General features: G+C 46.8%; 1 protein-coding gene across 1 annotated transcript in view; it reads right to left on the minus strand.

Annotated features, from left to right (window-relative positions):
* LOC311126879 (transcriptional coactivator YAP1-like) overlaps window positions 1-22,968 on the minus strand; it is a 56,083-nt gene extending 33,115 nt beyond the window's left edge. The window contains exons 1-2 of the mRNA XM_084200855.1: window positions 22,197-22,968; window positions 198-397 (exon numbers count right to left, since the gene is read on the minus strand). Coding sequence (XP_084056981.1) covers window positions 198-397; window positions 22,197-22,406 — 410 coding nt within the window. The 5' untranslated portion in view covers window positions 22,407-22,968. The remainder of the gene's footprint in view (window positions 1-197; window positions 398-22,196) is intronic.
* Window positions 22,969-26,289: the final 3,321 nt, after the last annotated feature.

A 26,289-nucleotide genomic window follows, 5' to 3' on the forward strand; every position in this document is an offset into this window, starting at 1 on the left:
ACACACCAGGTTAGGAGGCGATAGAGGATGTAGAGGTCTGAGCCATATAATTGCTTGTTGGTTACCAGTCAGATTGGTTAATGTTGTTTCTCCATGTGAGGTTTTTCCCTAACAGGCTTCCGTAGTCTGCTGTAGTTTAGGAGCTGGTTTAACCTGCTGGTTTAGACTGGCACAAACACACAGAGAGAGACACCTACTTGAGGAAGTAGCACTGTCCTGAGGGAGTCTTGGCCATCTCCCAGCCCGGGGGGAGGGGCATGTCGTCAGGGAGCGGCTGTGTTGCCATGGCACTGGTTGCTGGGGCAGAAAGGGCGTTGATGGGGAGCGAGGCGGGAGAGGAGTGGGCGCGCACATGATGAGGAGTCAGAGACCCAACCATGGTCCCATCTGAACTGGCCTGCAGATACACATAGACAGATAGACAGACAGAAACACAAGTTCAACTGACTGAGGCCTGATGGTCCAATGGGTACAGGGGCCAGGTGTGTCACCTGTCCCAATGGGTGGAACAGGAACAGGGGGTGTGTCTAGAGGACCAACAGGAACAGGGGGTGTGTCTAGAGGACCAACAGGAACAGGGGGTGTGTCTAGAGGACCAACAGGAACAGGGGGTGTGTCTAGAGGACCAACAGGAACAGGGGGTGTGTCTAGAGGACCAACAGGAACAGGGGGTGTGTCTAGAGGACCAACAGGAACAGGGGGTGTGTCTAGAGGACCAACAGGAACAGGGGGTGTGTCTAGAGGACCAACAGGAACAGGGGGTGTGTCTAGAGGACCAACAGGAACAGGGGGTGTGTCTAGAGGACCAACAGGAACAGGGGGTGTGTCTAGAGGACCAACAGGAACAGGGGGTGTGTCTAGAGGACCAACAGGAACAGGGGGCGTGTCTAGAGGAACAGGGGGCGTGTCTAGAGGACCAACAGGAGGGTTACCTGTCTAGTGTGTTATCAGGTGTGTTACCTACCTGTCTGAAAGGTCGCTGGTTCTAATCCCTGAGCCGACTAGGTGAAAAATCTGTCGATGTGCCCTTGGGCAAGGCACTTAACCCTAATTGCACCTGTAAGTCGCTCTGGATAAGAGCGTCTGCTAAATGACTAATTATTTTTAATTATTTATAAGGTTTGTATCACAACTAAAGTGGCCAAATAACTTCTTAAAATGAAGCACATAAATCCGCTTTACAACAGGTGTAGAGCCTAACTGGCATACATAGGCGGTGCGTGAGTTTCAATTTTGGGGAAGATCATTTTCACCATATAAATGCACCTTTATAATAAAGCATCACATGCATAATCACATTTGCAGTGACTTTTGAGAACAGTGTTTTCCCCCTAATTCATTGCAATATGGAACATTTGCGCTTATAGCCTACTGCCGTGTGCGCATTGCTGTGCTTATAATGTGAAGAAATAGCCTTAATAGTTTATCAACATTTTAAGCTAAACGTTCTGATCTGTTGCATCAGCCTCATTGCTTTTCAAAGGTTTTTGATGCGTGGTTGTATTAATTTGGGATCTATCTCGTATCCCACAACTGTCCCAGAGTATGTTTGGAATATTTACTTATTGCACAGAAGGACAAGTTGACCAATAGAATAGGTCGACTTTAGTACTATGGGGGATAGTAGATTGACATGGGCTAGTGCTTTTGCTGTTCATTAGGCCGACTCATCTTGTTGGCTGACGAAAAGTAGATGTGGACAGTTCTTCTAACATCTTCAATATACGCCTCAGAATTCGATAAGAGGGACGCGCTCAGTTGTGTCCCCGATGTGTCGGTCTTCACTTGTAGCCTACTTCTTAGCTGAGATGCCTGTGAAAAGGACCCGATCACGTGACTGGCATTGGCTAATAAGAATTGAGATCATGTGAGTGAGATGTGCTTCGGAGCACGGCAGCATGGAGAAGGGAACTATAATTATTATATTCAGCCCAAGGGCACAACAGCCACTTTGGCCCCAAAAGGCATGGATTTTCTAGGGGACATTACGGCCACACAAGGGGGATGCCGCTGGGAAATTCAAAGCCTGGTGAGAACATTATCAAGTCCTTGTCAAATTGTGAATGAGAGACTGATGAAGTGTGTGCAGCCTGCACAAGAAACAAATCAGAGCTCATGACTTTCATGAGACCTTTTTCAAATCATCATTAGAGTTGCATCATGTAGCCTTACAATGTATTAAAAATCTAAACATATAGCCCAATATTTATATCACAACTGAAGTTGCATAAATAAATCTAAATTAAGCATATAGGAGGACCTGTTTCTTAATTAACCGCTCAACACAGAATAGCCGCATTTGAGGTCTTCCTTGGAAATCGTTTGGAGAAAATATCATTTCTATTTTATTCAGCTTTGTTCAATTGTATTCTTCATACTAAAAAAGAATGCAACGGAATTCTAAGCAAATCTTGTCTGCTAAATGAACTAGTGTAGCCCACAGCCATCTGGCATAGCCAGATCAGGACCTAACATAAGGACAACTCAGAGTATGCTATTCTGTTCTTCTGAAATAGACTACATTTCTTCATATCATGTTTCTTTAGACCTGTCTAAAATAAATAACGGATTTATTGTGATGGTGTAGGCTATATTAAATGGATTTATTATACTTTTAAAATGTAGATGTTCCAAAGGTCTGCATCAGTGGCTTGTAGGCTACGCGTGGAGGCCAGGAGATGCCAAACGTCTTTATGTTAATCACCGCCACTGCCCTAAGCACAGCCTGAAACGTCTTTATGTTAATCACCGCCACTGCCCTCAGCACAGCCTGAAACGTCTTTATGTTAATCACCGCCACTGCCCTCAGCACAGCCCAAACGTCTTTATGTTAATCACCGCCACTGCCCTCAGCACAGCCCAAACGTCTTTATGTTAATCACCGCCACTGCCCTAAGCACAGCCTGAAACGTCTTTATGTTAATCACCGCCACTGCCCTAAGCACAGCCTGAAACGTCTTTATGTTAATCACCGCCACTGCCCTCAGCACAGCCTGAAACGTCTTTATGTTAATCACCGCCACTGCCCTAAGCACAGCCTGAAACGTCTTTATGTTAATCACCGCCACTGCCCTCAGCACAGCCTGAAACGTCTTTATGTTAATCACCGCCACTGCCCTAAGCACAGCCTGAAACGTCTTTATGTTAATCACCGCCACTGCCCTCAGCACAGCCTGAAACGTCTTTATGTTAATCACCGCCACTGCCCTAAGCACAGCCCAAACGTCTTTATGTTAATCACCGCCACTGCCCTCAGCACAGCCCAAACGTCTTTATGTTAATCACCGCCACTGCCCTCAGCACAGCCTGAAACGTCTTTATGTTAATCACCGCCACTGCCCTCAGCACAGCCTGAAACGTCTTTATGTTAATCACCGCCACTGCCCTCAGCACAGCCCAAACGTCTTTATGTTAATCACCGCCACTGCCCTAAGCACAGCCTGAAACGTCTTTATGTTAATCACCGCCACTGCCCTCAGCACAGCCCAAACGTCTTTATGTTAATCACCGCCACTGCCCTAAGCACAGCCCAAACGTCTTTATGTTAATCACCGCCACTGCCCTCAGCACAGCCCAAATGTCTTTATGTTAATCACCGCCACTGCCCTCAGCACAGCCCAAACGTCTTTATGTTAATCACCGCCACTGCCCTCAGCACAGCCCAAACGTCTTTATGTTAATCACCGCCACTGCCCTCAGCACAGCCCAAACTGACTAGCTAGCTAGAGCAAGCAGCTTGAGCCATTTCCATATAAATTACATCGGTAGAAACAAGACAAAACAACCAACTAGTTACCTACAGAGAGTTAGCACACAGACGAGTACAAAGCTCTCCCTCCATTTGGGAAATCTGACCATAATTCTATCCTCCTGATTTCTGCTTACAGTAAAAACTAAAGCAGGAAGCACCAGTGACTCACTCAATAGGGAAGTGGTCAGATGACGCAGATGCTAACCTGCAGGACTGTTTTGCTAGCACAGACTGGAATATGTTCCGGGATTCATCCAATGGCATTGAGGAGTACGCCATATCAGTGATATAGAAATTAAAATATATACAGGTTAAAAGTAATGACTAAATGTTCCACCCTTAAATATAGTTGTGAAATGTTTGATTAGTACTTTCTTAGTAGTGACTAATTATTACACTCCGAAACTGTGTGAGATGTGTTAGAATCTACTACCTGGTAATGTGTGAGTGTAGGACCAGTAAAGACTATGACATTGAGCTACTATTTAGCAATGTGAGTAAGAGTTAGACCAGACAACAAAGGACAAGGAGAACTGGCTACAGACAACTGGGAAACCAAGATAAAGGGGCCTCCCAGTTTAGGGAGGAGAGAGACTATGATAAGAAAATGTATGTGTGTGTATGTATGTGTGTGTATGTGTGTGTATGTATGTGTGTGTGTGAACTGATGGTCAGGAGAGCAGTTTTAAAGTGGAAAACTACAGCCCGCCTACAGAGGGGAGGGAGTTTTCTATGACGTGTGTGCGTAAAAAAATATTGTACGACCATTTTGTGGCAGAATTCTCAATGAATAAAGGCCTGACTATGCAGACCGGGACTCTGTCCGTTTCTTGATCCAAAAGCATTACAACCTTTTGGGAGACGCACAGAGACACTGAAATAGTTTGTTAAATAATTCTCATAACAATCAGTCACCGGCTTCATCAATAAGTGCATCGACGACGTCGTCCCCACAGTGACCGTACGTACATACCCCAACCAGAAGCCATGGATTACAGGCAACATCCACACTGAGCTAAAGGGTTGAGCTGCCGCTTTCAAGGAGCGGGACTCTAACCCGCACGCTTATAAGAAATCCCGCTATGCCCTCCGACAAACCATCAAACAGGCAAAGAGTCAATACAGGACTAAGATTGAATCGTGCTACACCGGCTCTGATGCTCGTCGGATGTGGCAGGGCTTGAAAACTATTACAGACTACAAAGGGAAACCCAGCCGCGAGCTGCCCAGTGACACGAGCCTACCAGACGAGCTAAATGCCTTTTATGCTCGCTTCGAGGCAAGCAACACTGAAGCGTGCATGAGAGCTGTTCCGGATGACTATGTGATCACGCTCTCAATAACCGATGTGAGTAAGACCTTTAAGCAGGTCAACATTCACAAGGCCGCAGGGCCAGACGGATTACCAGGACGTGTACTCCGAGCATGTGCTGACCAACTGGCAAGTGTCTTCACTGACATTTTCAACCTCTCCCTGACCGAGTCTGTAATACCAACATGTTTCAAGCAGACCACCATAGTTCCTGTGCCCAAGAAAGCGAAGGTAACCTGCCTAAATGACTACCGACCCGTAGCACTCACGTCTGTAGCCATGAAGTGCTTTGAAAGGCTGGTCATGGCTCACATTAACACCATTATCCCAGAAACCCTAGACCCACTCCAATTCGCATACCGCCAGAACAGATCCACAGATGACGCAATCTCTATTGCACTCCACACTGCCCTTTCCCACCTGGACAAAGGAACACCTATGTGAAAATGCGGTTCATTGACTACAGCTCAGCGTTCAACACCATAGTGCCCACACAAAGCTTATCACTAAGCTAAGGACCCTGGGACTAAACACCTCCCTCTGCAACTGGATCCTGGACTTCCTGACGGGCCGCCCCCAGGTGGTAAGGGTAGGCAACAACACATCTACCACGCTGATCCTCAACACGGGGGCCCCTCAGGGGTGCGTGCTTAGTCCCCTCCTGTACTCCCTGTTCACCCAAGACTGCGTGGCCAAGCACGACTCCAACACCATCATTAAGTTTGCTGACGACACAACGGTGGTAGGCCTGATCACCGACAACGATGAGACAGCCTATAGGGAGGAGGTCAGAGACCTGGCAGTGTGGTGCCAGGATAACAACCTCTCCCTCAACGTGAGCAAGACAAAGGTGATGATCGTGGACTACAGGAAAAGGAGGGCCGAACACGCCCCCATTCACATCGACGGGGCTGTAGTGGAGCGGGTCGAAAGTTTCAAGCTCCTTGGTGTCCACATCACCAACAAACTCTCATGGTCCAAACACACCAAGAAAGTCGTGAAGAGGGCACAACAACGCCTATTCCCCCTCAGGAGACTGAAAAGATTTGGCATGGGTCCCCAGATCCTCAAAAAGTTCTACAGCTGTACCATCGAGAGCATCCTGACCAGTTGCATCACCGCCTGGTATGGCAACTGCTCGGCATCTGACCGTAAGGCGCTACAGAGGGTAGTGCGTACGGCCCAGTACATCACTGGGGCCAAGCTTCCTGCCATCCAGGACCTCTATACCAGGCGGTGTCAGAGGAAGGCCCAAACAATTGTCAAAGATTCCAGTCACCCAAGTCATAGACTGTTCTCTCTGCTACCCACCCCTTTGTTTTTACATTGCTGCTACTCTCTGTTTATTATCTATGCATAGTCACTTTACACCTACCTACATGTACAAATTACCTGGACTAACCTGTACCCCCGCACATTGACTCGGTACCCCCTGTATATAGCATCATTATTGTTATTTTATTGTTTTTACTTTAGTTTATTAAGTAAATAACTATTTTCTTAAAACTGCATTGTTGGTTAAGGGCTTGTCAGTAAGCATTTCACTGTAAGGTCTACACCTGTTGTATTCGGCGCATGTGACAAATACATTTTGATTTGATTTGGGCCCCGTGTAGCTCAGTTGGTAGAGCATGGCGCTTGCAACGCCAGGGTTGTGGGTTTGTTTCCCACGGGGGGCCAGTATGAAAAATGTATGCACTCACTAACTGTAAGTCGCTCTGCTAAATGACCCCAAAAAATGAATAAATAATAATAATAATAATAATTTGACCATATAAAAACACTGCAACTATTCCGATGAGACAGAAATGGAGCTCCTACTCCACCGCTGATGTGCTCGCCTGTACCAACCAACTGATCATGACAGGACTTGCTAATCTTCAAAGATCAACAACACCAAACATATATCTGCTGTTTACTTATTTCACTTACGTCAACATCATCGCTTTCAACGTGCAAGACGTGTCTGAAACCGTATCACCAACCAACACAGATACAGCCTCTTCCTCATAGATACAGCCTCTTCCTCATAGATACAGCCTCTTCCTCATAGATACAGCCTCTTCCTTATAGATACAGCCTCTTCCTCATAGATACAGCCTCTTCCTCATAGATACAGCCTCTTCCTCATAGATACAGCCTCTTCCTCATAGATACAGCCTCTTCCTCATAGATACAGCCTCTTCCTCATAGATACAGCCTCTTCCTCATAGATACAGCCTCTTCCTCATAGATACAGCCTCTTCCTCATAGATACAGCCTCTTCCTCAGTGAAATGTCGTGGCCGCTTCCGGGGCGTCATTTTGAGTAATTAAGTGATTTTTTATTTTAAAAGTCAAATGACAGCATACCCTGTTTCTGGTTGATGACAACAGTCAAGTGAATACGACAGATAGTTATCAAATTAATTCTGCGATATTGACACAGATATTATTGTTAGAAACACAAGGCCGGTCGAGGCCGCTATAATAGTAACCCTAACCCTAACCCTAACCCTAACCCCTAACCCTAACCCTACCCCTATAATAGTAACCCTAACCCTAACCCTAACCCTAACTCTAACCCTAACCCTATAATAGTAACCCTAACCCTAACCCTAACCCTATAATAGTAACCCTAACCCTAACCCTAACCCTATAATAGTAACCCTAACCCTAACCCTAACCCTAACCCTAACCCTATAATAGTAACCCTAACCCTAACCCTAACCCTAACTCTAACCCTAACCCTAACCCTAACCCTAACCCTAACCCCTAACCCTAACCCTAACCCTAACGCTAACCCTAACCCTAACCCTAACCCTAACGCTATAGTAATTTAAAGAAAGTACACTCATTAAAGATCAGCTGGATTCACCTGGATTCACCTGGACAGTCTATATCATGGAAAGAGCAGGAGTTCCTAATGTTTTGTACACTCAGTGTATAAAAACTATGCTAAATATATTTACATCACCAAATACCTGATTAAAACACACTGTTTTGCAATGAAGGTCTACAGTAGCCTCAACAGCACTCTGTAGGGTAGCACCATGGTGTAGCCGGAGGACAGCTAGCTTCCGTCCTCCTCTGGGTACATTGACTTCAATACAGAACCTAGGAGGCTTGTGCTTCTCACCCCCTTCCATAGACCTACATCGTAATTATGAGGACTTCCGGAGGACGTCCAACAACCAATCAAAGCTTTTAAAATATGAACTGTCATCCAATCAAATGATCAGAGAATGAACCTAGTACTACGCATGTGTGATTTATAAGCTAGGTGAGTTGGTGACATTGTTGGATAGATAGAGATTGAGACAGTGAGTAGTGATACTAACGCTAACGACAATGTAGTGGATCTTTTGTTGTTGAAGACATCAGATTCAAGCTTCTGGGAAAAAGCCACATCGATCATGTAATGGACGAAGGTCTGCGTAATCAAACTGTGGAACATGATGGCGGCACAATTAAAGTTTAGCTAACAAGGAGCTTGCAGAGGTAATCACACGTTACCGTGCTTTAGTTGCTGAGCATATGAACATTTAGACTGTTTTCTCTGGGATGTCGAAATCAATTCAGAATGATTTGACATCACATCATCCTTTAAAAATCTGATTAACAGACGCACAACGTGGGCTGTCCATTTTTCTCTGATATTTAGCAAACGTGATAACACATAATCAATCCCAAGCAAAAACTCTTTCCATAAATGTTGCAGCAGCCTAGGCACACCTAAACATTAGAGATCTGACATACAGTTGAAGTCGGAAGTTTACATACACTTAGGTTGGAGTCATTAAAACTAGTTTTTCAACCACTACACACATTTCTTGTTAACAAACTATAGATTTGGCAAGTCGGTTAGGACATCTACTTTATGCATGACACAAGTAATTTTTCCAACAATTGTTTACAGACAGATTATTTCACTTATAATTCACTGTATCACAATTCCAGTGGGTCAGAAGTTTACATACACTAAGTTGACTGTGCCTTTAAACAGGTTGGAAAATTCCAGAAAATGATGTCATGGCTTTAGAAGCTTCTGATAGGCTAATTGACATAATTTGAGTCAATTGGAGGTGTACCTGTGGATGTATTTCAAGGCCTACCTTGGAACTCAGTGCCTCTTTGCTTGACATCATGGGTAAATCAAAAGAAATCAGCCAAGACCTCAGAAAAAAATTGTAGACCTCCACAAGTCTGGTTCATCCTTGGGAGAAATTTCCAAACGCCTGAAGGTACCACGTTCATCTGTACAAACAATAGTACGCAAGTATAAACACCATGGGACCACGCAGCCATCATACCGCTCAGGAAGGAGACGCGTTCTGTCTCCTAGAGATGAATGTACTTTGGTGCGAAAAGTGCAAATCAATCCCTGAACAACAGCAAAGGACCTTGTGAAGATGCTGGAGGAAACGGGTACAAAAGTATCTATATCCACAGTAAAACGAGTCCTATATTTACATAACCTGAAAGGCTGTTCAGCAAGGAAGAAGCCACTGCTCCAAAACCGCCATAAAAAAGCCAGACTACGGTTTGCAACTGCACATGGGGACAAAGATCGTACTTTTTGGAGAAATGTCCTCTGGTCTGATGAAACAAAAATAGAACTGTTTGGCCATAATGACCATCGTTATGTTTGGAGGAAAAAGGGGTAGCTTGCAAGCCGAAGAACACCATCCCAACTGTGAAGCACAGGGGTGGCAGCATCATGTTGTGGGGGTGTTTTGCTGCAGGAGGGACTGGTGCACTTCACAAAATAGATGGCATCATGAGGAAGGAAAATGATGTGGATATATTGAAGCAACATCTCAAGACATCAGTCAGGAAGTTAAAGCTTGGTCGCAAATGGGTCTTCCAAATGGACAATGACCCCAAGCATACTTCCAAAGTTGTGGCAAAATGGCTTAAGGACAACAAAGTCAAGGTTTTGGAGTGGCCATCACAAAGCCCTGAAGTCAATTTTATAGAAAATGTGTGGGTAGAACTGAAAAAGCGTGTGAGCAAGGAGGCCTACAAACCTGACTCAGTTACATCAGCTCTGTCAGGAGGAATGGGCCAAAATTCACCCAATTTATTGTGGGAAGCTTGTGGAAGGCTACCCGACACGTTTGACCCAAGTTAAACAATTTAAAGGCAATGCTACCAAATACTAATTGAGTGTATGTAAACTTCTGACCCACTGGGAACGTGATGAAAGAAATAAAAGCTGAAATAAATCATTCTCTCTATTATTATTCTGACATTTTACATTCTTAAAATAAAGTGGTGATCCTAACTGACCTAAGACAGGGAATTTTTACTAGGATTAAATGTCAGGAATTGTGAAAAACTGAGTTTAAATGTATTTGGCTAAGGTGTATGTAAACTTCCGACTTCAACTATATAGACATATAATCCATGGTGTAGGTTGTACAGTCAGGGAAAACAGTATTTGATCCCCTGCTGATTTTGCAGGTTTGCCCACTGACAAAGACATGATCAGTCTATAATTTTAATGATAGGTTTATTTGAACAGTGAGAGACAGAATAAATAAAAAATCAGTTACATAAATCAAGCTCAGCCCTGTGAGTTCTATTCTCCATCAGTTGTTGTCTCTGTCTCTGTGTGAAGGAAACCCCATGTTAGTCTAATCTAAGTATAATGAATATGAACAAGTACAAAGTTGCTGCAGTTTGACTGGGTTTTAATCCTCCCCAAGGCCAGGCATTTTTCCAGGAGTTTTTTTAAACAATGTGACATGATTAGAAAAACTGGTCCATCATAGCACATATAAAACCTTTTTTTCCCAACTGCTGAATCACTGTCATACCCTATAGGGTTCAGAGTTTTACCTGGTTAGGTTAGCAGATAAAGAAAAACTACATAGAAGTGTCAAGTGGGCGAGATGTGTTTGACTAAATTCTGAGATGTCGGAGTTTAACTTCATGGAGAAACTATGACGATGCAGCTGTAATGGAATGTATCTGCTATTTGTATTTCCAGCTAAGTCCCCTCCTGTTCCCTGATTAAGAGGTGATGACCACTCCACTACCAGTGTCAACTCTCTCCTGACCAGTGGTGTAGTGCGATTGTTTTTAGGCAAGGGAGCGCAAATAGGTTATGTAAATGACATCATCATTTGTAAGGACAGATGTAGCCTATAGAATATTCATTATAGAATATGCATAGAATGCATCCTCCAATTGCAACATCTGACTATACCCACACATAAGGTTCCATTAGTTATACCCTGAAACCCCAGGTTAGGCATACCTCATTTCAAAATAGGCCTTCATCGTCAATATGGTGAATATTCATTCTTCATCCAAACTGCAACTGCATGTCAATCATGGAAATATGCATTTTGATCTTCTTGCAGTTTAATTACTGTTTTGTGAGTGAAGTAGAGCAGATGGTGTTAACAAACGATCAGCCTTTCTTTTATCTTGATTCAGTCAAAGTATATAAGCCTGCCTAGTGGCTCTGTTGAGATTTGGCGCATGATAATGTTTTGATGAATATTCAGCTTCAGATAACTAAAATCTCATTGTGTCACGATCGTTGAGAGACGGATTAGACCAAGGCGCAGCGCGGAATGCGAACATGTTTATTAAAACAATAAACACTGACAAGGCTAAACACAAACCAGATCCCACAACCCAGGCAGGAAAACTGGCTGCCTAAGTATGATCCCCAATCAGAGACAACGAGCGACAGCTGCCTCTGATTGGGAACCACACCCGGCCAAACATAGAAATACAAAACCATAGAGTTTCACACCCTGACCAAACTGCCTAGAGAATAACAGTCTCTCCAGGTCAGGGCGTGACAGTAACTAAACTCCCTCCCCGACCCCACCAGGCGTGACACAGTAGTAATGAGGAGGTGTTATTGGTGCAGCAGAAGGCTATAGGTCTACTATGCTATTAGATTAGGTTCTGTTATGTAGAATACTAATGAATCATTATATGATCTTGATAGACATTGATCCATCTTTGACCTAACTTGACTAAACCCACACCATTGTGAGAAGTGATAATCTTCTATTTGTAATAATAATAATAGTAAGTGATGAGTAGGACTATTAGACGTAGGCAGCAGATCTTGATGAGGGTTATTTTAAACGTTTGGAGCGCCCTTTGTGGTGTTGAAAGGACAGCGCCAGGATTGCGCAACGATGTTAATTAAAGAAGTTGAAACAGCGATAGTCAAAGGATAGCTCTGCCATTCGGCCAGGGCCCGGTTTCCTAAAAGCTAAGTTCATCGTTAGACCCTTCGTCAGAGCATCGTTAAATCTCTGAGCAGTTTCCCAAAACCATCGTTATTAACGTTGAACTTAAAAACGCTCGTAATCTAACGCCTGCCTCAGACCACTCATAGAACAGCCAAGTGCGTCAGATGCTTTATTGCCCTCCCACGTCACTTTATACACAGAAGATCTCCGCTGACCATAGAATCACATGGTTTATCCGTCTCTCTGTGACCGCAGATAACTTCAGAACAAAGTTGACTACAAATACAAAGCTGCCAATGTCAATTGATACAAACAAGTGACGTATAAAAATATGTTTCAGATGAAAACAGAGATAACTGCATTAAAATATAAACAGTAAGCTATAAGCCTATTTCAATCATATTGAAATACATATCATGTTCAATAAATTGGAGTTCTATTTTGCTACTTGTAGGCTACTGTCTGTAATTTGTCTCAATATATTTCATGATGTGTAGCCTAACATGTACGCAATTATGTGTCAAATCTGTGATTTAGTGCATTCTCTAGGAGCTGATCCGTCGTCAATATTGTGGAACAATTCTAATGTTAAGGTAAGATTTGAATGGAGAAAACTGTCTGAGAGCAGCGCTGCCTTACTTTAATCCTATCAGTATCGACACATACTCCAATGACACACTAACATACGGACCACACCGCCCGCATACGGACCACACCGCCCACATACGGACCACACCGCCCACATACGGACCACACCGCCCGCATACGGACCACACCGCCCACATACTCCAACGACACACTAACATACGGACCACACCGCCCACATACTCCAACGACACACTAACATACGGACCACACCGCCCACATACTCCAACGACACACTAACATACGGACCACACCGCCCACATACTCCAACGACACACTAACATACGGACCACACCGCCCGCATCACACCGCCCACATACTCCAACGACACACTAACATACGGACCACACCGCCCACATACTCCAACGACACACTAACATACGGACCACACCGCCCGCATCACACCGCCCACATACGGACCACACCGCCCGCATACGGACCACACCGCCCGCATACGGACCACACCGCCCGCATACGGACCACACCGCCCGCATACGGACCACACCGCCCGCATACGGACCACACCGCCCGCATACGGACCACACCGCCCGCATACGGACCACACCGCCCGCATACGGACCACACCGCCCGCATACGGACCACACCGCCCGCATACGGACAACACCGCCCGCATACGGACCACACCGCCCGCATACGGACCACACCGCCCGCATACGGACCACACCGCCCGCATACGGACCACACCGCCCGCATACGGACCACACCGCCCGCATACGGACCACACCGCCCGCATACGGACCACACCTCCCACATCACACCGCCCACATCACACCGCCCACATACGGACCACACCGCCCACATACGGACAACACCGCCCGCATACGGACCACACCGCCCACATACGGACCACACCGCCCGCATACGGACCACACCGCCCGCATACGGACCACACCGCCCACATACGGACCACACCGCCCGCATACGGACCACACCGCCCGCATACGGACCACACCACCCACATCACACCGCCCACATCACACCGCCCACATACGGACCACACCGCCCACATACGGACCACACCGCCCGCATACGGACCACACCGCCCGCATACGGACCACACCGCCCGCATACGGACCACACCGCCCGCATACGGACCACACCGCCCACATACGGACCACACCGCCCGCATACGGACCACACCGCCCGCATACGGACCACACCACCCACATCACACCGCCCACATCACACCGCCCACATACGGACCACACCGCCCACATACGGACCACACCGCCCGCATACGGACCACACCGCCCGCATACGGACCACACCGCCCGCATACGGACCACACCGCCCGCATACGGACCACACCGCCCGCATACGGACCACACCGCCCGCATACGGACCACACCGCCCGCATACGGACCACACCGCCCGCATACGGACCACACCGCCCGCATCACACCGCCCACATCACACCGCCCACATACGGACCACACCGCCCGCATACGGACCACACCGCCCGCATACGGACCACACCGCCCGCATACGGACCACACCGCCCGCATACGGACCACACCGCCCACATACGGACCACACCGCCCGCATACGGACCACACCGCCCGCATACGGACCACACCGCCCACATCACACCGCCCACATCACACCGCCCACATACGGACCACACCGCCCACATACGGACCACACCGCCCACATACGGACCACACCGCCCGCATACGGACCACACCGCCCGCATACGGACCACACCGCCCGCATACGGACCACACCGCCCGCATACGGACCACACCGCCCGCATACGGACCACACCGCCCACATACGGACCACACCACCCACATCACACCGCCCACATCACACCGCCCACATCACACCGCCCACATACGGACCACACCGCCCGCATACGGACCACACCGCCCGCATACGGACCACACCGCCCGCATACGGACCACACCGCCCGCATACGGACCACACCGCCCGCATACGGACCACACCGCCCGCATACGGACCACACCACCCACATCACACCGCCCACATCACACCGCCCACATACGGACCACACCGCCCACATACGGACAACACCGCCCGCATACGGACCACACCGCCCACATACGGACCACACCGCCCGCATACGGACCACACCGCCCACATACGGACCACACCGCCCGCATACGGACCACACCGCCCGCATACGGACCACACCACCCACATACGGACCACACCGCCCGCATACGGACCACACCGCCCGCATACGGACCACACCACCCACATCACACCGCCCACATCACACCGCCCACATACGGACCACACCGCCCACATACGGACCACACCGCCCACATACGGACCACACCGCCCACATACGGACCACACCGCCCGCATACGGACCACACCGCCCGAATACGGACCACACCGCCCACATACGGACCACACCGCCCGCATACGGACCACACCGCCCGCATACGGACCACACCGCCCGCATACGGACCACACCGCCCACATACGGACCACACCGCCCGCATACGGACCACACCGCCCGCATACGGACCACACCACCCACATCACACCGCCCACATCACACCGCCCACATACGGACCACACCGCCCACATACGGACCACACCGCCCGCATACGGACCACACCGCCCGCATACGGACCACACCGCCCGCATACGGACCACACCGCCCGCATACGGACCACACCGCCCGCATACGGACCACACCGCCCGCATACGGACCACACCGCCCACATACGGACCACACCACCCACATCACACCGCCCACATCACACCGCCCACATACGGACCACACCGCCCGCATACGGACCACACCGCCCGCATACGGACCACACCGCCCGCATACGGACCACACCGCCCGCATACGGACCACACCGCCCGCATACGGACCACACCGCCCGCATACGGACCACACCGCCCGCATACGGACCACACCGCCCGCATACGGACCACACCGCCCGCATACGGACCACACCGCCCGCATACGGACCACACCGCCCGCATACGGACCACACCGCCCGCATACGGACCACACCGCCCGCATACGGACCACACCGCCCGCATACGGACCACACCGCCCGCATACGGACCACACCGCCCGCGTCACATTGCTAACATACGGACCACACCGCCCGCGTCACATTGCTAACATACGGACCACACCGCCCGCGTCACATTGCTAACATACGGACAACACCGCCCGCGTCACATTGCTAACATACGGACCACACCGCCCGCATACGGACCACACCGCCCGCATACGGACCACACCGCCCGCATACGGACCACACCGCCCGCATACGGACCATACCGCCCGCATACGGACCACACCGCCCACGTCACATTGCTAACATACGGACCACACCGCCCGCGTCACATTGCTAACATACTGACCACACCGCCCGCGTCACATTGCTAACATACGGACCACACCGCCCGCGTCACATTGCTAACATACGGACCACACCGCCCACGTCACATTGCTAACATACGGACCACACCGCCCGCATCATATTGCTAACATACGGACCACACCGCCCGCGTCACATTGCTAACATACGGACCACACCGCCCGCATCATATTGCTAACATACGGACCACACCGCCCGCGTCACATTGCTAACATACGGACCACACCGCCCGCGTCACATTGCTAACATACGGACCACACCGCCCGCGTCACATTGCTAACATACGGACCACACCGCCCGCGTCATATTGCTAACATACGGACCACACCGCCCGCGTCATATTGCTAACATACGGACCACACCGCCCGCGTCATATTGCTAAATAAATGTACACATACATGTTATTCAATCATTTCATCCAAAAAGATTGGAGCATCTGCGTAGCCAGGCGCTAAAATACAACTTGGACTATTTGTGGCGCTTGACGCGCTGCAAGTCCCGCCTCTCCCATCTCCTCATTGGTTTTTAGGAGCATATACCCACGTGGGTGATTGAAAGATGAACTGAGGTCCACACTCCAGTCCAGTTGGTGGTGGTAATGCACCTTAAAGTTGGTTGCCAACCACAATATAAAGTCCAAAGGAGAAGAAGAAGCCTGAAGGAGGAGAGATTACTAGAAACTATCTCGGTTTACCCTTTCATCTGTGGATTAATTGTCGGAGTAGAGGACCTTGTGCATTTCAGGTAAAATAACAACCCAATGTAGGACAAATTAGCTAGCAACAGTAAGCTAACTAGCTAAATGTCCATAAATGTTTCATGCTTTTCGACCTGTCCCCAAATTAATATAGTTGGTTCAGAGTTCGTTTTGATATTTTAACCTGCGTGTCCTGATCAAGTCTGGTGTGGATGGACAAAATCAACAGGCGCGCGAGCGGTGTGGTCAGCATGTTAGCGACTGTCTCTCTGCGTGGTGTTTTGGGAAACGCATGTTACATCTTCAGCCGTTGTAGGAAAGATGCATCGTTACAAACACTTATGAGCCTAAGGTCCATCGGCATCGGGAAACGGGGCCCAGCAGGAAACGGGGCCCAGTTCAGGAACAGACAACTATTATTTACAGTATAGTCTAATAGGACCTACGACTACGTGGTATACAGTAGCTATTGGTAGACTATAGTCTAATAGGCCTACGACTACGTGGTATACAGTAGCTATTGGTAGACTATAGTCTAATAGGCCTACGACTACGTGGTATACAGTAGCTATTGGTAGACTATAGTCTAATAGGCCTACGACTACGTGGTATACAGTAGCTATTGGTAGACTATAGTCTAATAGGCCTATGACTACGTGGTATACAGTAGCTATTGGTAGACTATAGTCTAATAGGCCTATGACTACGTGGTATACAGTAGCTATTGGTAGACTATAGTCTAATAGGACCTACGACTACGTGGTATACAGTAGCTATTGGTAGACTATAGTCTAATAGGCCTACGACTACGTGGTATACAGTAGCTATTGGTAGACTATAGTCTAATAGGCCTACGACTACGTGGTATAGCTATTGGTAGACTATAGTCTAATAGGCCTACGACTACGTGGTATACAGTAGCTATTGGTAGACTATAGTCTAATAGGCCTACGACTACGTGGTATACAGTAGCTATTGGTAGACTATAGTCTAATAGGCCTACGACTACGTGGTATACAGTAGCTATTGGTAGACTATAGTCTAATAGGACCTACGACTACGTGGTATACAGTAGCTATTGGTAGACTATAGTCTAATAGGCCTACGACTACGTGGTATACAGTAGCTATTGGTAGACTATAGTCTAATGTAAATACAAATACATATTGCTTAATATCGTTGTACTTTTTGTGAGGAGAGTTTTATTGTGAAAAGGCATTTCATTGTATTGTGTAGCTTACACTATGGTGTATTATAAATAAACTTTGATTGGTTAGCTTGAACACATGGTTACAATATACCCTATTACAGAATAAAAGAACACAGAGGTGAACTATCAATTCATAGATTTATTTGCATAGATTAAACATGCTATCAAATTAATTGACCAAGTAGTGAACCTAAATCATTACTACGTATAATTGCAGGAAATTCATTTTAAAACAGCCATAAAATCAAGCTTTTGGTGTGGTGTATTCATGCATCTCAATAAACTATAACCTAAATGCATTTTTTCCTCCACCTTGGCCCAATTCACATTTCCAGTTGCCCACCCTGACATACCAAGCTAGAATGGGCCCTGTGTCTCAACCAATAGCCAATATTGGCTAAATATCCCAAGCTACAGCATCTTCCAGAGAGGGTCAGGCTCCTTGAGCCTTGCGGTGGCCACTCTGGTTTGGGTGTCCTTGGCAGAACGGTGTCGCTGTAACCAAGTGCTCACCTATCGTTCTGGGTTCCACTGCACAACAGCAGGTCGTGGAGTTTTATGAACATCAAGGCAGACACAGTGAATTTTGATATATGTTTTTCTTTATGTTCTGATTGGCCAAAGTGGTGAAGCCTCCAACAGGCCTCCGCAGTGCCACCGCCAGAGAGAGAAGACAGTGAATGTATAACCTACATAGACTACCCAACTAGCTACCTGGAAACCACCATTTACCGACCTATAGGCAGCTATAACCTACATAGACTACCCAACTAGCTACCTGGAAACCACCATTTACCGACCTATAGGCAGCTATAACCTACATAGACTACCCAACTAGCTACCTGGAAACCACCATTTACCGACCTATAGGCAGCTATAACCTACATAGACTACCCAACTAGCTACCTGGAAACCACCATTTACCGACCTATAGGCAGCTATAGCCTACATAGACTACCCAACTAGCTACCTGGAAACCACCATTTACCGACCTATAGGCAGCTATAACCTACATAGACTACCAAACTAGCTACCTGGAAACCACCATTTACCGACCTATAGGCAGCTATAACCTACATAGACTACCCAACTAGCTACCTGGAAACCACCATTTACCGACCTATAGGCAGCTATAACCTACATAGACTACCCAACTAGCTACCTGGAAACCACCATTTACCGACCTATAGGCAGCTATAGCCTACATAGACTACCCAACTAGCTACCTGGAAACCACCATTTACCGACCTATAGGCAGCTATAACCTACATAGACTACCAAACTAGCTACCTGGAAACCACCATTTACCGACCTATAGGCAGCTATAACCTACATAGACTACCAAACTAGCTACCTGGAAACCACCATTTACCGACCTATAGGCAGCTATAACCTACATAGACTACCCAACTAGCTACCTGGAAACCACCATTTACCGACCTATAGGCAGCTATAACCTACATAGACTACCCAACTAGCTACCTGGAAACCACCATTTACCGACCTATAGGCAGCTATAACCTACATAGACTACCCAACTAGCTACCTGGAAACCACCATTTACCGACCTATAGGCAGCTATAACCTACATAGACTACCCAACTAGCTACCTGGAAACCACCATTTACCAACCTATAGGCAGCTATAACCTACATAGACTACCAAACTAGCTAACTGCCTGGTACTCAGCACTCTATTGTCCCTCTAATCATCTGACATCAATGCTAATGTAATCGAAAACCTAATCAAACACTTCATGAGAGCCCATGAGCTCATGTTGTGCAACATTTCTATAGGCTATGCAATTGCGTGAGAAAACAGAGTGATGGCCTCTATTAAAAAGAGGAGGATCCCATCAGCTTTCTATAGGCTAGGCCTACTATATTTATTTCTCAACTTTCCTAATATTAAGCACATTGCTTCTCTTTACAACAGGAGTATAGCCTACCTGGCTGGCATGAAAATAAACCATGTGAAAAGCATCCTCCATTCTCTATTTAAGTGTTCTGCAGGGATACGCCATCCCATCTGGTTTGCGCTTAGTGGGACTATCATTTGTTTTTCAACAGGACAATGACCCAACACACCTCGAGGCTGTGTAAGGGCTATTTGACCCAAGAAGGAGAGTGATGGAGTGCTGCATCAGATGACCTGGCCTCCACAATCCCCCGACCTCAACCCAATTGAGATGGTTTGGGATGAGTCGGACCGCAGAGTGAAGGAAAAGCAGCCAACAAGTGCTCAGCATATGTGGGAACTCCTTCAAGACTGTTGGAAAAGCATTCCAGGTGAAGCTGGTTGAGAGAATGCCAAGAGTGTGCAAAGCTGTCATCAAGGCAAAGGGTGGCTGCTTTGAAGAATCTCAAATATAAAATATATTTTGATTTGTTTAACACTTTTTTGGCTACTACATGATTCCATATGTGTTATTTCATAGTTTTGATGTCTTCACTATTATTCTACAATGTAGAAAATAGTAAAAATAAAGAAAAACCCTTGAATGAGTAGGTGTTCTAAAACTTTTGACTGGTACTGTATATGTGTAGGTCTTTGTTTTTCTGTGTGTTTCCAAACCTTTCCCTTGGTAATACAATAATACATAAGGTGTGAAAGAAATTGTGTTGGGAGAGAGTTGAGTTATTGACTAGACTGGTGGGGGTCGGGGAGAGAGTTGAGTTATTGACTAGACTGGTGGGGGTCGGGGAGAGAGTTGAGTTATTGACTAGACTGGTGGGGGTCAGGGAGAGAGTTGAGTTATTGACTAGACTGGTGGGGGTCGGGGAGAGAGTTGAGGTATTGACTAGTTATTGACTAGACTGGTGGGGGTCGGGGAGAGAGTTTAGTTATTGACTAGACTGGTGGGGGTCGGGGAGAGAGTTCAGTTATTGACTAGACTGGTGGGGGTCGGGGAGATAGTTGAGGTATTGACTAGACTGGTGGGGGTCGGGGAGAGAGTTTAGTTATTGACTAGACTGGTGGGGGTCGGGGAGAGAGTTTAGTTATTGACTAGACTGGTGGGGGTCGGGGAGAGAGTTGAGGTATTGACTAGACTGGTGGGGGTCGGGGAGAGAGTTGAGTTATTGACTAGACTGGTGGGGGTCGGGGAGAGAGTTGAGTTATTGACTAGACTGGTGGGGGTCGGGGAGAGAGTTGAGTTATTGACTAGACTGGTGGGGGTCGGGGAGAGAGTTGAGTTATTGACTAGACTGGTGGGGGTCGGGGAGAGAGTTGAGTTATTGACTAGACTGGTGGGGGTCGGGGAGAGAGTTGAGTTATTGACTAGACTGGTGGGGGTCGGGTGTGCAGGTGGCTCAGGCTGGCTGAAATTTGATAGAGGATGTCTTAATAAAGACATAAAAACAAAAAAATATTTGTACATTTTTTAAATAGTTGTTCATATGTTAGGCTATTGGTTAAAGGTGCAACACAATATTGATTATTAATTACCTTTGATCTAGTTCAGTCTTATCAATCACTTAAACATATTTAATAATGAGCTCTTCCTAGCTGGATGATTGTGGCCATTTTTGCTTACTTTTTGTTGTTCTAAATAGAGACGGCTACAAGATCCACGGGTCATATTGGATTGGATTGAAATGCAGGAAATGTGCTTTAGATACCAAATAAATTATGGGGGAGGACCCCAAAACCCCTGCCTGGTTATGTCCCCCCCCCTACTTCTAAAACCAAAGTTGCCCTTATTACTGTCTGTAGAGTCAATCACATACACAAACACAATCACATTATTACACATCAATGTGATTTCAATCCTTGCTGGGTACTAACTCATTCTTTCGTTTTTTGACATCAAATTCAAATCCTGTCCTGCCCTCAGTGGAAAAGTTGGGCTCTTCTCCAACACCATCCATCCATCCATCCATGATGAGCCTGTCCTGCTCTGAAGCCTCTGAACCCCTCGTACCCTCCCAACACTGTGTAGCCGCTGTTGTTTGGATAAATACCATAGTAGTGTGTTACCTACCTGTCTGGAGTGTGATCGGGGATCCGGCTGTCTGAAGAAGGAGTCTGGTAGTTTCCTCATCCTCATTGGCAGAGAGGAGGGAGGCAGGGCGGAGGTTTTAGGGTTCATCACGGAGTTAAACAGCGCCTCCAGATCCGTCTGGGAGTCCCCGCGGACGTGCACGATCTGCTGCCCCACCGGGGGCGCGCACTGACCCTGACGCCCGTCCATGTTGCCTTCCAGAGATGATGCGTCCAATTAAAACAACTGAACAGTTTTTTATGAATGATAACGAATGATTCCAAAACGAGAAATGGTCCAGAGGCAAATGGAAGACGACCCCCTAAACTGACTACAAAGATCGGATATACTTTGGAGTTTAATTAATTTGTTTTTATAGATTTGAATTAGGAAAGTTCTTATAGTGTTTTGTGTAGTTCGTTATTTGATAAACTGGCAAAACTTTGTTATCCTGCACCATCAAATGAAATAGTTATGTTAGTTTCCTGAATTTCCAAACTCCTCGGCGCTGAAAACACGCATCCAGCCAGCCAGACGGCCCGTCCCACAAAACTCAGACAGACTTTTTTCCCCTACAGAAACTTCGTCTGATGATCGCTTTTCTTCAACCGCTGGACTCGAAAACCGTTCCAGCTACTCCCAAATGTCATTTCTGCATACTGTCCGACATTCAGTCCTCTACATAGTTTCATTTGGTGAAAAATAAGTGTTTACGTGGTAATAAATCTCAGTTTTCCAAAGTTCTTCCAAACTGTCGATAGGACAGGCTACAGCCTCGGAGTCTCATGTGACCAGTGAGGGGCGGGGTTAAAGGGGGTTATTTTTTACAGTCTATGGTTAAAGGCTCCCACCAGAGGGCAATGCCTCCCCAATTTCTTCTTCTTCTTCTTCTTCTTCTTCTTCTTCTTCTTCTTCTTCTTCTTCTTCTTCTTCTTCTTCTTCTTCTTCTTCTTCTTCTTCTTCTTCTTCTTCTTCTTCTTCTTCTTCTTCTTCGACTGGAGTGTAAATCGTTACACTGTGATACAAAAGGGAAAAGGAAAACAATTCCCCTGCCAACTAACCCTTTACTTATAAACAAAAACAAAAAACACCACCCCATTCCACCACTTTGACCCTTTCTGATCCTACACCACCAAGCCAACAGCCTGGGAGGACGGACACTACCGTTCAACACTCACTGTAACTCTGCAGTAAAATCTCGTAAACCCAAGTACTTCTCTGCAGCTGCCACCACAAAACTATTTTCTGTGATTTATGTTCCATTTCTGTGGTACAGTTGATAACCATGGCAATGAATGCAAAAGGTCTACTATTCACTGGCAGCCTCTCAGGATCCCTCACCTTTGACCCTCACCTTTGACCCTTCTTCCTCTCCTTTCTTCACTGCCTCAGCATGCGAAACCTGCACTCCTCTGACACTGGCCACCTCAACCTGCCTCTCTCGCACCGGACACTTCTGATCCCCAGCAACATGGGCATCCCTACAGTTAACACATTCCGCTTATTTTGCCGAAACTACACATTCCTTTGTCTCATGCCCTCCTGCACACTTCTCACGTCTTGGAATGTCCCTCCTACACACTGCTGCAGCATCACCATAAGCCTGGCACCTGAAACATCGCAGTGGGTTTGGAACAAAAGCTCTTAAGCGAAAACATTAGCCTCGTTATTGTTATTTTATTGTGTTACTTTTTATTTTATTTTTTACTTTAGTTTATTTAGTAAATATTTTCTTAACTCTATTTCTTGAACTGCATTGTTGGTTAAGGGCTTGTAAGTATCCTCCATTTCAGATCATGAAACATGGGACCAATACCCCACATGTTGCGCTTCTATTTTTGTTCAGTATAACTTTTAAAAGTGAGATTTTCACTGGGCAGTTACTTTAAAAGACCCCAAATAGAAACAGCAAAGTAGAAGAAAAAATACCTGTTGTATTCGGCGCATGTGACAAATAACATTTTATTTTATTTAATTGTATTACTTTGTCAGTTAAAGACAAAACTCAAATGGACAGACAGTGACTCTTCTGCTCGCCACCGGGCCTGCGTGGTGAAACAGATAAAAGCGTAAATGGCATATTATTATATTATCACAAACACCGAGAATCTTCAACTTTAGTTGATCCACCTCCACCCTTACCGCCACACCAGTAATCACTCCTTTCAATGGCACACTGTTCCTGGGAGCAAAGCAAGTAACAGGTCTTCTCCTCAGTCGCATAGCGCCCACTCCCTCTGGGCAGAAGAAACGCAAAAAATAATCACTAGTTCACTTCGGGTTACTTTCATTGATCGGACGGTACCCAACTCCTTCTTCACCGAACCTGAAACCACATATGGGTCAGCCAACTCCTTCTTCACTGAACCTGAAACCACATATGGGTCAGCCAAAAGGCAGGGGTCCACTTTGTCTCCAATAATGTCACTCCTACTGGACCAGAATAATTTTTATCTTGACCATCGGTGTGAGGCTCGAGCTCCGAGATTATTCACCACACCTGCCACCTCAGGGACTTCATCAGAGATCTTCACCACACCTGCCACCTCAGGGACTTCATCAGAGATCTTCACCAAATCTGCCACCTCAGGGACTTCATCAGAGATCTTCACCACACCTGCCACCTCAGGGACTTCATCAGAGATCTTCACAACACCTGCCACCTCAGGGACTTCATCAGAGATCTTCACCACACCTGCCACCTCAGGGACTTCATCAGAGATCTTCACAACACCTGCCACCTCAGGGACTTCATCAGAGATCTTCACAACACCTGCCACCTCAGGGACTTCATCAGAGATCTTCACCACACCTGCCACCTCAGGGACTTCATCAGAGATCTTCACCACACCTGCCACCTCAGGGACTTCATCAGAGATCTTCACCACACCTGCCACCTCAGGGACTTCATCCTCATTCTCGCCCCAATTTACCTCCAGAGCTATTGGATTATAGCTTATTCTGTTTGTGCTTGACGCCCCGTCTCCGTCTTTACTGCTAGCTTCATCGGAACACGTAACCTACTTCCAACCATCTCTTCATCGACCCCAAAGCTGGAATTAAGCTTTCATCATAAGAACTTTCCTAACCCTAACCCTAACCCTTTCATCAGAACCACGTTTCCATCCAACCTTTTTATGGAAGTAAAACATGTCCCGACGTGATGGAAACAGCAGGGTCAGCCAGGGAAGACATGTTCAGCCAGGGAAGACATGTTCAGCCAGGGAAGACATGTTCAGCCAGGGAAGACATGTTCAGCCAGGGAAGACATGTTCAGCCAGGGAAGACATGTTCAGCCAGGGAAGACATGTTCAGCCAGGGAAGACATGTTCAGCCAGGGAAGACATGTTCAGCCAGGGAAGACATGTTGGGGTCTTTCTGTGTCTGTAAAATTAATTATGCGAGAAATTAACTTTTATGCGCAAATATTTATATAATATTGATCATATTGAAGTAACCTTGGAGTCACGAGATGACATGGTGTGTGATCCTCCCACTATGACTCGGGAAACCATGCAGTTTATTAGGCCACAGATGAAATAAGTTATGATGAACTTCACAGGGTGGTGAAAGTGCACGGTGAGGAGCTTGATGCTCCTTTCCAATAAATATCGAGGTCTTATTCTGATGACATGATCATCAATGTTTGGCTGGCGTTTGACAAATAAAAATAATCTGGCTCTTTTGACTGCTATTAGCCAATACAAACACATTGAATAACAGATAGTCCTTACTGCTATTAGCCAATAGAAACACATGGAACAACATATTCACTACATTAAACAACAGATAGTCCCCCACAAAAAAATCTAAAGGAAGTTTGTTCTGAAGTGTCTGTCCTATATCTGAGAAGTTTAAGCAAGATCAGGAATTATTTTATTTTGTTATATGTATTTAACCCCTTATTTAAGGCACTAAACTATCTCCATATATACTTCCATAGATTCTTTTTTTACTGTTACTCGGGACCTTCAGACCAGTCTTGTGAGCCCAAACGAGTCTTGTGAGCCCAAACCGTTAGGATGCTACAGACAGAAGTTGGCAGAAGAGGCTGTACTGTACCGCCATCATATTCGTGAGAGTCTCATCTTTC

Source organism: Coregonus lavaretus (assembly GCF_964263955.1).
Source record: "Coregonus lavaretus genome assembly, contig: HAP1_SCAFFOLD_384, whole genome shotgun sequence".
Taxonomy (NCBI): domain Eukaryota; kingdom Metazoa; phylum Chordata; class Actinopteri; order Salmoniformes; family Salmonidae; genus Coregonus; species Coregonus lavaretus.